Source organism: Stegostoma tigrinum, chromosome 35 (genome assembly GCF_030684315.1).
Source record: "Stegostoma tigrinum isolate sSteTig4 chromosome 35, sSteTig4.hap1, whole genome shotgun sequence".
NCBI lineage: Eukaryota > Metazoa > Chordata > Chondrichthyes > Orectolobiformes > Stegostomatidae > Stegostoma > Stegostoma tigrinum.
In genome coordinates, this window is record NC_081388.1 from 19237481 (window position 1) to 19253896 (window position 16416).

The 16416-nt window shown below is 46.5% G+C and overlaps 1 protein-coding gene across 3 annotated transcripts in view; it reads left to right on the forward strand.

The window, feature by feature from the left end:
• Positions 1-4604: 4604 nt before the first annotated feature.
• The window catches only part of LOC125447449 (collagen alpha-1(XI) chain-like), a 275479-nt gene continuing 263667 nt past the window's right edge, over positions 4605-16416 (forward strand). For 2 of the 3 annotated variants that reach the window (XM_048521800.2, XM_048521802.2), the window contains exon 1: positions 4605-5108. In XM_048521800.2, the coding sequence (XP_048377757.2) occupies positions 5027-5108 (82 nt within the window). In that variant the 5' untranslated portion in view covers positions 4605-5026. Of the gene's footprint in view, positions 5109-6849; positions 7069-16416 lie in introns of those variants that run through there. The other variant, XM_048521801.2, reaches the window with a different exon arrangement.

Sequence of the window (16416 nt, forward strand, 5' to 3'; positions counted from 1 at the left end):
TAATCCCGGGCAGTGAATTCCACAGATTCACCACTTTGCGAGATGTCATCTCCCCTCATCTGTGTTGAAAGCAGAGTTAGTTTGAAGGGTCAATGATGAGGGGGGACATCATTTTAAGGTGAAAAGGTAAGAAATTTAGAGGGGATTGAAGATTTTTCATCCAGACGGTGGTGGAAGTCAGGAATGCACTGCTTGGGAGAGCAGGAAATCTCATAAACTTCATGGATGAGTACTTGGAATGCCATAACATTCAAGGCGATGGGCCAAATGCTGGTAAGTGGGATTAGTGTAGATCGATGGGCTGAAGGGCCTCTTCTAAACTTGTGTTGCAATGTGTGGCTCAGTGGTTAGCACTGCTGCCTCATGCCGTAACATGCCCTGGTTCAATCCCACCCTCGGTCTGTGTGGAGTTTGCATGTTCTCCCATGTCTGCGTGGGTTTCCTCCCACAGTCCGAAGATGAGCAGGTTAGGTGGATTGGCCATGCTAAATTGCCCCATAGCGTTCAGGGAGGTGTAGCTTTAGGTGGGTTATAGGGGGATGGGTCTGGGTGGGATGCTCTGAGGGTCAGTGTGGACCTGTTGGGCCAAGGGGCCTGTTTCCACACTGTAGGGATTCTATAATACATTTAAACATGGGCCCTCGCTCATGTTCTGTATGACCCCTGTTCTTGCTGAGTTACACTGTCTCTGGGTGCAGCAACATTCTGCCTTTAAAATCCTTGTCTTTGTTTTAAAATCTCTCCTTGCCCTGCCTCTTCCTTATCTGTGCAATCTCCTTCAGCGTCCAAACCTTTTTGAGTTGGCTGTGCTCTTGCGATTCTGATCTTTTTGTGCCAAATTCTAGACTTCTACACATCTTTAGTTTTAATCAGGCCAACATTTCCGACTGGCCAGAGTCCAGTCTCTGGGATTTGCTGTTTACACCTCTCTTGTCTCCACCCACTGCTTCTTCCCTCACACATTCCTTAAAATCTAATTCTTTGACTAAACTTTTTGGCCCAACTGCAGTCCTAACATCTTCCGTATGTTGTTCAGTGTCACGTTCACTGGATAAAACTAAGGTAGCTGTAGTCTCACTCTCACGTTAGAGATAGATGTGTGGTGGTGAGTTTAGTCACACCTCAGACAAGGTGAGAGGGTGGGAAGATGGATTTCCATGATAGCTTCAGGCTGTGTGGGAATCAAACCTGTACTGCTGGCATCAGTCTGTGTTGCAAACTGGTCGTTCAAACTAACTGGCTCTCACAAAGTTGCTGGTAAAGCTCAGCAGGTCCGGCAGCAGCTGCGAAGGAAAAAAACAGAGGTAACGTTTCGGGTCCGGTGACTGAGGAAGGCTCACTGGATATGAAACGGACCCGCTGAGCTTTTCCAGCAACTTCTGTTTTTGCTCCTGATTTACAGCATCCGCAGTTCTTTTGGTTTTTAACTGGCTCTCACATTGGCTAACCCTCCTCTGAAGTACCTCAGGATGTCTTGTGATACAGGTGTCATAGAAATGTACACAAATTCTAGTGAAAGCAAGATTAGATTAGATTAGATTCCCTACAGTGTGGAAACAGGTCCTTCGGCCCAACAATTCCACACTGCCCTGTGGGACATCCCACCCAAACCCATCCCCCTAAACATTACGGACAATTTAGCATGGCCAATCCACCTAACCCTGTACATCTTTGGACTGTGGGAGGAAACCGGAGCACCCAGAGGAAATCCGCACAGACACAGGAAGAGTGTACAAACTCCACACAGACAGTCGCCTGAGGTTGGAATTGAGCCCGGTCCCTGGTGCTGTGAGGCTGCAGTGCTAACCACTGAGCCACCGTGCCGCCCTCAGTAAATCTGAGATAGATACATTTTTGATAAGCTAAAATATTAAGGGACTGTAAAAGTTCGGAGGGATATGGGCCAGGAGCAGGCAGATGAGGCCGGTTTAGTTTGGTATTATGTTCAGCATGGGCTGGTTGGATCGAAGGGTCTGTTTCTACACTGTATGACTCTATATGGGCCAAAAGCAGGTATAGGGAGTCAGGTCATTCTGGCAGAATAGGTTTGAGGAGTTGAATGGTCTACTCCTATTTCTATGTTCCAATGCATAGGCAGACATTGTAAATTAAATTGAGTTGCCACAGAAGTAAGGAGCAACCTCACAAAAGTAACAACAATAGTCCATCAGTTCCAGTTTGGATATTTGCGTGTTCAAGGCAGCTGTGTGTGGGTGAAGCATAGGCTAGCTAGTCAGCGAAAGAAAGAACTGCACTGTCAAAATGACTGTAGATTACATAATCCTTCATAATTAATTGCAAGTGTGGCAGGGATAACTGGTATGTGGAGGGTGTGGTTAGAGCAATTTTTTGGTGTAAATTTGTAATTGGGGAATACTGGGCTCGGAATTACACACTCAGTCTGATTTCAGTAAGAAACATTTTGTAATGGGAACTCATTATGAATGACTTGGGGGATAGGAATTTTATCCCTTGTGGTTATGTGAGTGTGTAGGATGAAGGATTTCATTAGCCAGAGAACTCAAACTGCTGCAATCAATGAGCAACAATAACTTAGATTGATATGGCAGCCTGACTGCAGTCAAACATTCCAGCCCACTTCACAGAAACATTACCAAACAATATTTGAAACAAAAAGGACGGAGGGATATGGGCCAAATGCAGGCAAGTGGGACTAGTTTTGTTTGGGAAACTTGGTTAGCATGGAAGAGTTGGGCTGAACGCTCTGTTTCTGTGCTGTATGACTGTAGTAAAACAGAGGACCAAGGCTTGACTCCGAAGGATTGTTTAAAATGAGGCCAGGGTTTAAGAAGGGAATTCCAGGACTAAATGAAGGATGGGAACAAACAAATTTACAGCACTGTAGGAGGATATTTAGTCTAAGGTGTCTGCACGAGTTCAAGAAGAGACAGCTGTCCAATTTAAAAAACGACTTAGCTTTAGAATTAGAATTGGCGTTATTGTCACATGCACTCAAATAAGTACAAAGTAAAGTTTATAAGTTGCCATGTAGGGTGTCATCATGGGTGCAAAGGTACAGCTTCTTCAGTGACAAGCTTAGAAAATTGAGAAATAAAAAAGTCCAGCATTGTAGATCAATGGTCTTCATCAGCCGATCTAAGACTAGCTTCTTCCCAGCTCCTATCAGACTTAAAAACGGACCTCTCCTATATTGGAGTTGGGCAAGTCAGAAATCACACTATACCAGATTGCAGTCCAAAAGCTTTATTTGAAATCATAAGCTTTTAGAGCCCTGCTTCTTCGTCAGGCTCAAAAGCTTGTGATTTCAAACGAACCTGTTGGACTATCACCTGGTGTCATGTGACTTTCTTCTCCCCAGTCCAACACCAGCACCTCCACATCATATCATAGAACCCCTACAGTGTGGAATCAGGCCCTTCAGCCCAACAAGTCCACACTGAACCTCAGAGCATCCCACCCAGATCCAACCCCTATGACCCACCTAATATACGCCCTCTATCTCCCTGAACACAACAGGGTAATTTCCCACGGCCAATCCAACCTAACCTGCACATCTTTGGACTGTGAGAGAAAACTGGAGCACTCGGGGGAAACCCACGCAGACACGGGGAGAATGTGCAAACTCCACACAGACAGTCGCCCGAGGCTGGAATCGAACCCGGGTCCCTGGCGCTGTGAGGCTGCAGTGCTAACCATATCAGAGTTAATCTTCCTCTTCTGCACCTTCTCTGTAGCTGTAACACTGCATTCTGTTCCATTGCCCTGAAGTACTCATGTAAGGTATGAGTTGCGTGGATAGCACGCAAAACAATACTTTTCCACTGTATCCGTGACCATAATAAATCATATCAAAATGCCACTCTCCCGTTGTTGAACTGTAGCCTGTAGCTACCTGCAACTCAATCTATTTGGATGAGTGTATGAATAGGAAGGGTTTAGAAGGATATAGGCCAAATGATGGCAAATGACACTACATTAATTTAGAATACCTGGTCAGCATGGACGAGATGGACCGAAGGGCCTGTTTCCGTGCTGTACATCTTTGTGACTCTAAGTGCATACTTTTTAGTGCACTGACTCACCAAGAGCAAACCATCTAATTGCATCGATGCAGCCCTCGGTGTAACATGTATTTCGACAGGAAAAAAGAGTCAAATCCGCTCAAGTGTAGTGAAGGATTTTCCTCAAATATCTCTCAACCTGGGAACAATTCGTTCAGCGCGTTGCCGACAAACTGCCTTCCTAGTTCGGAACGCAACGAGTCGTTGTAGTTTGTATTGGGGCAGTCGTGGTTAAAGAAAAACAAAAAAAAGAAATCGTTTAATGAATGAATAGGCCGCCTCCTTGAGAGCCAAGTTGCACAGAGAGAAAACTTCGAATGACTTTTCCCTCTGCGAATTCTCCTTCTCCTAATTCGCTGTTCTCTCTCTGTCTCTCCCTGTGCCCTGTGGAGAAGGCACGGACAAAACACTGCGGCCAATTGGAAGTTGTTGGACTAAACCTGGGGCCAATCTCATTTGCTGGAAAGAGTGCAGTTTCGGATGATTTGCTGTGCCAGCTATGATTTGCTGAGGGGTTTTTTTTTCGTTTTTTTCTCTCTCTCTCTTCGGTGTCAGTGTCAATGTATTCGAAAGAATTCCATTTCTCTCCTTGCACATCGTCACAAGTAAAAAGGAGGGTGGGGGAGGAGGAGAAATCGAGTGGAACTTCCTCGGACGTTTTAAAAAAAAGTCTCATCTCTTCCACCAACACCTCCCCCCCCCCCAACCTCCCCGCTATTTTTGTTTCTTTAAAAAAAATGTCGAGTGAAGAAGTCATGCAATCAGTGCCCGCAGAGAACGAGAGAGAGGGAGCAGCTTTCTGAATCACGGACAGTTAGTTTCACTGGGTTCTCCGGAGCACAGCACCCATACAAGCTGTGAGAGGACTTGGAAACTTCAAAGCACACACATACACACACTGGCTACAGCAGTGGGGGGAAGGAGGAGGTGAGCAATTAGGAAAGAGAGAGAAAAAAAACAAAAAAAATCCATGTCATTTGGAGATGGGGCAACAGGACATCAGAAAGTGGCAGCTGGGAGCCCAAGTGATTTTATTCGTGGCAACGCTGACCATTGTCAAAACAGGTAAGTGGAGATCTTAAAATGCACTGTCTCAGCTCCTCCAGCAACACACTTTCCTCGTGCACTGGTTTTGTGATTGTTTATTTTTAAAATGTACTTTTGGTTTCTAGAACAGACCTCATGGTGAAAGCATTATTACTAGAAATAAGGTGGTTATGACTGTTGCATACAGTGAAAGGGGTAGGATTTCTCTATTCTCACGTTCACCCCCCCCATCTTTTTAATTTCTATTTTTCTCTCCCCCCCCCCTCAGTGTTCCACTCTCGGGATTTAAACAAAAAGACTGCAACAGTTCTGCTTCCCGAAAGACTTAGATGCCTGAAGAAGTTTTACCAAAACAGTGCAGCCCCTCATGTTTTGCTGTGCACTCTCTGACCGCCAGTAACTGCAGGGATAGTGCTGTTTCAATCAACGTCCCAATGAGAAGTGACAGTTAACTGGATTTTTTTTTCTCTCTCTGGAGGCTTGATCTATAGTCCTGTCGCGGGGAGGTAGCAACATAGGCGTTGTATTTTACATTGTCATTAACAGCATCATTTGTCAAGCTCTGTCTCTCTGCTCTGCTCTAACATCTTCCTTGATTTCAACTCCTCTCAGCCCTGCATCTGAACGTGAACTGTACAGTTAACATTTCAGCGTGACGAGGGCTGCAAAGTGCTTCTCTATGGATGCAGCTATTTACTCTTAAATGGGCAATTTGTTCTTTAAGAGGTAATGGCACAGTTTAAAATAAACCCCACGTTATGCAAAAGTTTGGCCAAAGCTTATGCCAGTGGTTACTGATTTAGAGGTGTTTAGCCTAGGCTTGGATGGTAATGCTGAGACCCAGTGGCGAATCACTGTGGTGGGCCCCACCTGTTGACCTCATTCCGAATTGGAGCTGGAAAAATGGGAAGCTCTTCTTGTACAGTTGCAGATGGGGCTTGGCAGGGTGTCAGTTGTTTCTGTGGGTTTTGTAACTGCAGGAAGACTGAGCTAATGGGATTTCCCTTTCGAGAGTCCGGTGCTTTGTTCCTCAGAGCCTGCTGGACTGATCTAGACTCGCTGCCACCTGCAGTACCTCTTAGCAAAGGGAGCCAAGAGAAAGAAAATGATGCGGGGATGGGTTTGAGGAGCAGTGCTGGAGGTAGCACATTTTGCTTTGGATAGCTAACATCTCGGCCGGTGTCTGATTCAAATGTTGGATCAAACTTAAAGAGACTGAATGAGTTGTTGCGTTTTGCCTTGATCTTTCGGTTTGAGGTGTGCAGCCCAGGCTCATGTTGCAAAACGAGCGAGGGGCTTTCTGGAATCCTGTGTATGACTCAGGCAGGTTGGGGCTGAATGATCTGTTATGTCGTGGTTGCAGGCGATAGATATAGTGCCCTTATGCTAAAAGCTGCACGTTTGTCATTAGCCTACGCTGCGTGAAAGACATTGTTACAGGGGTGAACATCGCAGAGTGTTGGTCTGTACGTGGTCTAGATGTGTTGCTAGGGGTTCGCAGAGTGCACTTTGGCAGAATTGTAGCTTGGCGTGGAACATCAGCCTCTTCTTCTAAATTAAAACAAATCTGGCTTTTTCTTTTCCGGCAGCAGTTTTCCCACTGAACATCCCTGCAGAGGTCCAGGGAAGGGTTTCTGCTTCGACGGCCTCCCACACAGTTTCCACTGGAATGCGGTGAGGTCACATAAGCTGTCATGGTCATTGTCCCTCTTGGTTAGCAGCCGAGCGATGTCGGAGCTGTCCGCTGTGCGAGGGACTTGGAACCTGGGCTGTCCCGTTACTATTTTATCCAAATCCAGGCTGCTGGGTGCCCACTCCATGCCCACTCTTGCTGTCTTATCCTGGAGACGAAACGATTTTGAAATTTGCCAAGCGCGGGCGATCTGCACGAACCACCGATGAGCAGAATGGGATCACAGGGAGGTGAACTGTTTCCCCCTTGCTCCCCTGAAGGCAGTGCTTGAGTGGGGAGGTGGAGGTCAGTACCTCTGGTGGTCTTTGAAGTTTATCGTTGTGTGACTGCGGGCAGTTACATAAAACAGCACTCGAGATGGTGAGCAGGAACACAGTCAAGCTCTGAACCCTTTCTGGAGATATTAGGATCGGTGACCAATCGTGGAAATTGGGACTGGCGTAGATTTAGTTCAGCTTTGACAGTACTGACTGGTGGGGCCGAAGAGCCTCCCTGCACTTTAGATTAGATTACCTACAGTGTGGAAACAGGCCCTTCGGCCCAACGTGTCCAAACCGCCCTTTTGAAGCATCCCACCCAGACCCATTCCCATCCCCCTATAACCCTCACCCCTGAACACTATGGGCAATTTAGCATGGACGATCCACCTAGCCTGCACATCTTTGGAGCACCCGGAGGAAACCCACGCAGACACGGGGAGAATGTGCAAACTCCACACAGACAGTCGCCCGAGGCTGGAATTGAACCTGGGTCCCTGGCACTGTGAGGCTGCAGTGCTAACCACCGAGCCACCGTGCCGCCCCTTTAAGATTCTGTAATTTTATAGCTGGAGAGCTTGGAATGTCACAGTTGATGGAATGTCTTAAGCAAGCTGAGAAAAAGAGAGGTTTAGGGAAGGAATTCCCTGAAGTCCCCTTCAGTCCAACATTTTTTTTATATAGAATCCCTCGTTTGGATGCAGGCAGGTGAAAAGTCAAGACCACCAATGGTAGAGTGATGGATATCAAGGATGAGCAGCCGGAGGCTGGGATTAGAGGAGCACAGAGAAGGTTGGTAGGATCGAAGGAGGTTACAGAGAGAGAGCAGGCATTGGATGCCATAGTGTGAGATTTCAGTTTGCGTATCGCTGCACTGGGGAGACAGCATAAACCGAGAGGTCCACCATTATAATCAGAGAGGGGATATGCCTGATATCAGTGCCTTGGCTGTCATTTGTCAGTACAAGTATTAATCTTCAACAGAGCACAGAATAAAATCTGCTAGCGAATGGCGTGATCTGTCAGCAGATCCACTCTGTACCTTGCTCTCGGCTCCAGCTCAACCTGTGGCAGCCTCGAATCAAGCTGGAAGATTGTGAGCTGTAAAACAACAACAGAGACTCGGATACAACATCCACACTGCCACTTTACTGGTTTGATAGAGTGAGGGAATGCTGCCCTGTCAGAGATGCTTCTTGTTTTTGCCAAAGGCACTGAGCCGAAGCCCATGGGGTGGGTAAAAAAGATTTAGTGGCATAATTTTGAGGAAGAGTAGGGGAGTTTTCCTTGCAAATCCTTACTCATAGAGTCATTCAGCATGGAAATAAACCTTTCAGCCCAACTCTTTTTTTTGTAGAATCCTTAAATTGTGGAAACAGGGCCTTCAGTCCAACAAGTCCATACTGACCCTCAGAGCATCATCCCCCTAAAACCCACCTAATCTATTTCTTCCATGCCAACCAGATACCCCACATTATTGTGGTCCCTTTTGCCAGGAGATGAATACAGGATAGGGACTCCGTTGCAAAAATAAGTGATCAGATCATTTTGTTTCTGCAATCTTGCCCTGCGCACATGTAATTGCCCTGAAGGGGTTAATGTTCAGGTTATAATGGCTCCACCCTTTCTATAGATGTCATGTAGTCTGAGATTGGAGACAGAGTTTCTAGTTCCAGTCTAAGAAGGAAGCAGAAAGATCCGGACCAACTCCCTAACGCCCTAGTCATTACCTCCGACCCAATGTATTTGTACTTATTGTGCTTGTGCAATAAATCTTTCTACCTGCGAACAGTGCCTGTCCTACAGATGTGCTGTGTTATTTATCCTCCACCACTTGATAGGTCCAAGTTATAGGAGGTTTGGTGGCAGTGAACTATATCAAACCGCCCTTACCCAGTACCCCATGTAAAAAGTGGCAAATGCCGCAAGGTGCCAGGAGTGGTCATAGAGATCCACAGCATGAAAACAGGCCCTTCGGCCCAACTTGCCCCTTGATGTCCAATTCATTTAGTCCCATTTGCCTGTATTTGGTCCATATCCCACCATTCTTATTCCACCTATGTACCTTTCTAAATGACAGAATTGTACTCGCTTCCACCACTCTCTCTGGCGGCCTGTTCCAGACATCACCCTCTGTGTGAAAAAAAAATTGCCCCTCTGGACCCTTTTGCATCTCTTCCCTCTCACCTTATATCTATGCCCTCTAGTTTTAGACACCCTGCCCCAGGGAAAAGCTGTTGACTATGTACCTTATCTATGATTCTCATGATTTTATAGACCTCTCTAAGGGCCACCCCTCAGTCTCCTACACTCCAGGGAGCAAAGCCCCAGCCTAACCAACCTCTCCTTATAGGTCAAACCCTCCAGTCCAGGAAGCATCCTGGTAAATCTTTTCTGCACTCTTTCTAGCTTAATAATATCCTTTCTATAGTAGGGTCACCCTCAGAACTGCACACAGCACACCAAATGTGGCCTCACCAACATCTTGTACAGCTGCAACAAGATGTCCCAATGCTTATACTCAATGCTCTGACTGGTGAAAGCTAGCATATCAAAAGCCTTATTCACTGCCCTGTCTACCTGTGACTCCACTTTCGAGGAACTATGAGCCTGTACCCCTAGATCTCTTTGTTCTATAACACTCCCTAGGCCCTACCTTTGACTGTGTAAATACTAAGTGAAATACCAAGGTAGACACACAGGAGACTGGAAGAAGAGGCAGCATCTGGAGAAAAGGAGCAGACAACGTTTTGGGTATAACCCTTCCTCAGGACTGGATGTGGGTGCAGGGGGAGCTGCAGATAAAGTTGGGGGAGGGGTGAAAAGGGCAACAGAACGGTGGTGATAGGTGGGTACCAGCAGTAGGTATGACCTGTATGATCGATGGGATAAATCCAGTTGTTGGTAGCTGGAAAGGAGGGTCAGTGGGTGGAATGGAATCCTCCCAAGCATCCCCAATGTCCACTTTTTCAAACAACGTCCTTCTGCTCCCCTCTGTCATCCAGACAGCCCCCTACCATGCCTCCTACCCTCTCTCTGCCACAGCTCTAAACCACCAGCTGCACCTCCAACTGCCCCCCCCAAACATAATAAAGATCAGGTCCCCCTTGTTCTCACTTTCCACCCCGCCAGCCTTCGCAACCAACGTAACAACCTCAAACACTTCCATCAACTCCAATTAGACACCACCACCCTGAACATCTTCCACTCCCCACCCCTCTCTGCCCTCCGCAAGGACCATTCCCTTCACCGGTCCTTAGTTTACACCACACTCCCCACCAACCATGCCAACCTGCCCAGTACCTGCCCCTGTAACTAAAAGATGTAACACCTGCCCACACACCATGTCCCTCACCTCCATCAAGGCCCTAAACAGCCTTTCCAAATGAGACAAAGCTTCACTTGCATCTCCATCAACATGGGCTATTGCATTCGGCGCTCCCGTTGTCTTCTGTACATTGGTGAGACCGGATGTAGACTAGGTAACCATTTTGCCAAGCATCTCTGCCTGGCCTGTAATGCCCAGCCTAATCTCCCAGTCACTGCCCATTTCAACTGCCCCCACCACTCCTGTCTGATATGCCTAATCTCGGCCTCCTTCAGTGTCACAGTGATTCCGAACACAAATTTGAGGAACATCACCTTATCTGCTGCCTGAGCACCCTGCAGCCTGGAAGTCTTAACATTGAATTCTCTAATTTCAAATAACCTTCCCACCACCACACCCTCCCTATCCCCAGCTCCCATTCCAGCCCCACCTCCTCCCTTCTATTCCCACTTCTGATCCTCCCTTCCAACCACCAACCGGATCCATCCCTCCCATCAACCACCAGGGCCTACCTCACACCACCATTCTGCTTCCACCCCTTACCCCCACCCCCTTTATCTTCCCTGACTCCCACATCCTGTCCTGAAGAAGCAAGAGTATGGTGTTGAGATGGAGGATCAGCTGTGACCATATTCAGCAGACCAATGGGCTGAATGGCCTACTCCTATGTTCCTGCACTTTGTACGTTCCTGTTACTTCTTTGAGCCAAAAAAAGGCATTGTGGATTAGCCATAGAAACCATCTGTAGGGATTGGGACATGGGAGCAGAAGTGGGCCATTCAGCCTCTCAGTCTGCTTTTCCATTCAGTAAGGTGGTGGCCAATGTGTTTGTGGTCCCATCTCCCCTTTCCTGTCCGGGTGAAAGTCCTTTATAAAAAACCACAGGCTTAATCTTTTAGTTTTTAAAAGCATCAAATGGTATGGGGAGGAAATGTGGGAATATGACACTGAGCTAGAAGGCCAGCCATGATCCTTGAGCCAGGGTGGCGAGATGGCTCAGTGGTTAACACTGCTGCTTCACAGCACTAGGGACCCAGGTTCAATTCCAGCCTTGGGCGACTGTCTGGGTGGAGTTTGCACATTCTCCCCGTGTCTGCGTGGGTTTCCTCCGGGTGCTCCAGTTTCCTCCCACAGTCCAAAGATGTCCGGGTTAGAGTGGATTGGCCATGCTGAATTGCCCTGTAGTACACAGGTATGTGCAGGCTAGGTGGGTTAGCCAGGGTTGCAGGGGTAGGGTGCATCTGGGCAGGATGCTTTACAGAGGGTTAGTATGGGTTAAATGGCCTGCTTCCACGCGGCAGGGATTCTATGATTGCAGTGGATGGCAGAGCAGGCTTGAGTGGCCTGTTTCTGTGTTATTGAATACAATGTATTCAGCTCCTGCCAAAGACATGCAGACTTTAGGGAAGCATTTGATATCAGAGGGACTACAGGGAGGGCCAACAAGCAGAATGTTAGCCTTGTAGAGGATTGGTCATTGCAGCTGGCAAAATGGAACTGGATTGCTGTAGAATGTCTGGTCAGCATGGGGATGATGAAGCACCGGGTCTGTTTGTGTGCTGAACATTGGTGTGTCTCTATTGCAGCTGCACATCTGGTGATATTAGCAATCGTCTCTTATTCAGTAAAGTGACAGCCAAATGGTGAAGAGAGCTGTAACGCAGGTGAAATATCCATTGGTTTTCAGTGTCTTCTCCAGTAATATGTTCTTGAGCTCCCTAGTTGTCAGTCAGTCAGGGTAAAGAAAGGCAACACTGGAGAGTGAAGCTGATTTGCTAATTGAAGTTGCATCTGTTATTCCTTTCTTTCTTGCTGTGTGTGCTGACTCACCGTAGGGCACAGTAGGGCACTCCAATGCTTCTTCAAAACAGTCGTTTCTTTGTGTGTGAAGCTATGCAGGCAGTAGCTACTAGCACTGGTAGAAATCTACGCTCCTGTCTCTGCGACGTCCCACAGTCTAAAATCTCTTCCTTGCCCTGCACATGAGGTCTTGTGGTGCAGTGGGTAAGGCCTGGGTCAGAGGCTTTGGCTCCAAATCTCATCCGAGGAATTGAAGGCAATAGGGTCACACATTTAGGTTATTGACCTGCAATTCATTTGGATATGCCAGAGGCAGGCACTGAGAGTAAACGCGATACTTTGGGAAGTGTGAATGTACAAAGGGATCTGGGTGTTCTCCTACACCAGTCAATGAAAGTAGACAGGCAGGTGCAGTAGCATTTAAGAAGGCATTGGTATGTTGGCCTTCAACACAAGAGCACTTGAATTCTAAAGTAGTGATGTTATACTGCAGTTATACAGGGCTTTGGGGAGAGCACACCTGGAGTGCTGTGAGCAGTTTTAGTCTCCATGCCTAAACAAAGATATACCTGTCTTTAAAGATAATGCAGCACAGATTGACCAGGCAGGACTGTTGGAGGAGGAGCAATTGGTTCTGTGTATGCGTTCACTTGAGTTTAGAAGTTTGAGAACAGATCTGATTGAAACGTATAAAATTGCAACAAAGCTGTACAGACTGCCACAGAAACACAAAGACATGGACATCAACAGACACACCCATGTTCACATTCACACATATGCACGCACACACACGCATACACACACACACACACATTCATATTCATACACGTACACACACTCACGCACATGCATTCACATTCACATGTACACACGCACTCACATTCACACATGTACACACACTCACGCAAGCATTCACATTCACACTTACACACGCACACGCGCATTAACATTCACACATGTACATGCACATATGTATTCACATTCACACGTGAACACACATTCATATTTACACAGAAACACACATGTACACACGCATTCACGTTCATGCACTTATGCACACATGCAAGCTCACATTCACACACATGCATTCACATACACACATGCACACGTTTGCATTCATACATGCGCACACATTCACATTCACACATGCCCACACATTCACACATGCCCACACATTCATATTCACACACTTACATGCACAAGTATGTGTTACATTCATACATATACACACTTATACACATTCATATTCACACACAAACACCAAACATGTTCATATTCACACATGTACTGGCATGCACACATACATTCATATCCACACATATACACACGTATATGCACACCTGTTCATCATATTCACACACGTACACACACATTCATGCATATCCATTCATATTTGCAAATGTACACACATGCTCACACGCCCGATCATATTCACACATACAACGTGTACACACACACATGTTTATGTTCATATTCACATGTATACACACACATGTTCATATTCACACACACACACGTGCGCACGCACACGCACATTCATCCACGCACTCACGCAGGCACACACACGCACGTTCATACACATGTACATGCGCACACACACATATGTTCACATGCACGCACAAATGTTCACAAGCACACACGCACACATGCGTCCATACACACACACCCACGCACGTCCATACACACACACCCATGTTCACTTTCATATACACATGTGCACACAGACACGTTCATATACATACGTTCATACACACACGCACATTCATATTCACTCATACAACGTGCACACGCACACATGTTTATGTTCATATGTTCATATTCACATGTACACATGCACACTCACATTCTTTTCACACTTATGCACACAAGTGCACATGTACATATTCACGCACATTCATATTCACACCTGTGCACACGTGCATACACATACAAACTCGTACATGCACATACACATGTACAGGCACATACAGGTACATATGCACATTTACTTATGCACACACATGCATGCACATGCACCTATACCCACTCATACATACACACTTGTAAATGCTCACACACTTAGGTACATACATGTATATATACGCACATACGTATACGTGTATACACATATACATATACAAATGTGTGTATGTACATGTATGTGAATGCATGCATGTTTATGTCATTGTACGGATATGTACTTGTGTGCACATGTGTGTATATGCAAGTATGTGTACACGTGTTCACATACACACACAACCACATGTACACACATGTATGTACACACGCATGTACGTTTATATATACTCTCACACACAGTTCATTTATTTTTCTAGTTACTCTGCTTTCTCCCTCATATCTGTTCATCTTCTCCTTGTGCTCCATCGCACCTGTTACATCCTGATGGAAGCATTTGTCACTCCTCAGGAACTATTTCATCCCACCCCATCCCACTAATATACCTGTCCTTGCAAACCACTGCGCTATCACTAACCTCCCTTTCTCTGTCTCTTCAGTATCTTCCACACAAATCAGCATTCATTTTGGAGTCTCTTTGATCAGGCCGGCCGCAGCTCGGTGAAGCGAGTGAGGCTTTGTGAATGCTTATGGTTATCTTTCCTCACTTCGGCCATGCCACTCCACAGGGAGGGCTGCTATCCCCTCAACCCAAACTTTGTGAAATAATGAGGGGGATGTGCTGGTGTTGGACTGGGATGGACAAAATCAAAAGTCACATGACACCAGGTTTATTTGAAATCACAGGCTTTTGGAGGGTTGTCCCTTTGTCAGATGAAGGGGCTACACTCTGAAAATTTGTGTTTTCAAATAACCCTGTTGGACTGTGACCTGTTACTGTGTGATTACTGACTATGCTGAAATAACTCCACAGAGGCTGGTATCCCATCACTAAGCCTCCCTTTATTTACACATAGAGTGTCCTTGACACTGACTCAGCTCCCTCAGAGCCAGCTCTCAGGGTGAGCAGAACCTCTGACACTCCTGTTTATATCTGTCAGCCGGGGCTCCCTGATTGGACAAGATTAACAGCCCCAATCAGGGAACTCATATTCTGTGAGGTCCACCTGGCAGACCTTGTTACAATCACTACACTTGCGTGCACATGGCCAGAGGAGCTCTTGAGCAGTTGGCTGAGAATCTATTGATCCTCCTGTGTCTCATTTGTACATCTGTGGAGACATGGGATCATCCAGCTGACAGTTGTGGAAGCATTCAGCTGTCCACATTTCTGCCCCATCTCTCTGGCTCCCTACATGGACCTGTGCTGTTAGACCCCTGCTCCATCATCCTGTGTTAGACAAACTGTAAGTGTGCCCAGTTGAAACATTAGCAAAGCTCCCTGGCCCACCACAGTTTTTGAACCTCTTGGTGTAAGTCCACATGGACAAGGAGATCCACCACTTCGACTGGGCCGATACCAAGATCCTGGGACAGGCTAGGCAGAGACAGGCCCAAGAATTCCTGGAAGAATGCCACTCCACGAAGCATGCTATTACTAAACACATTGAACTCAACCGCATATACATTCCACCACGAAGGAAAACCGGAAGTGAGGCAATCCATCTCAATGGACACCAGAGTTTAAAAACCAGGCGGGAATACACACGGACACTTCATCAGAGGCTGCAATGAGGATGTTACCCAGCACGGTAATGAAACATCTGCAAAACAAGAAACCACGTGGGCGAGAAAACCAACCTCAACAGTTCATTCTAAATCTTAATTGTTTATGTAGTGATAGGAACAAGGTTGACCAGGTGGATCTCATTGACTATAAATTCTCTGAATGGCGCTGTTAACCTGGGCCAATCAGGGAGCTTGGACTGACAGATATTAACAGGAGTGTCAGTGATACTCCTCACTCTAGAGACTGTTTCTGAGCTGGCTGGTCAGAGCCCTTGCACTGTGCATATGTAAATAAAGGGTGACTTGCTGATGCGATACCGGCCTCTGTGCAGTTATTTCAGTTTAAATGTTGAATCCTGATCACAGAGCTCAAATTGACCTGAAGTCCCAGAAGTCAAATTCAGTAAACCTTGCTATTGAGACACACTGTTCCAACTCAGATAGATCAGGGACATTCAAGCAACTCTTGGATAGGCATGAGGATGATAGTAAAATGTAGGGTGTGCAGGGTAATCTGATCTTAGAGTAGGATGATAAGTTCAGCACAACATCATGGGCTAAAGGGCCTGTACTGTGCTGTATTGTTCTATGCCCTATGTTCTATGTTCATCATATATACCTTGA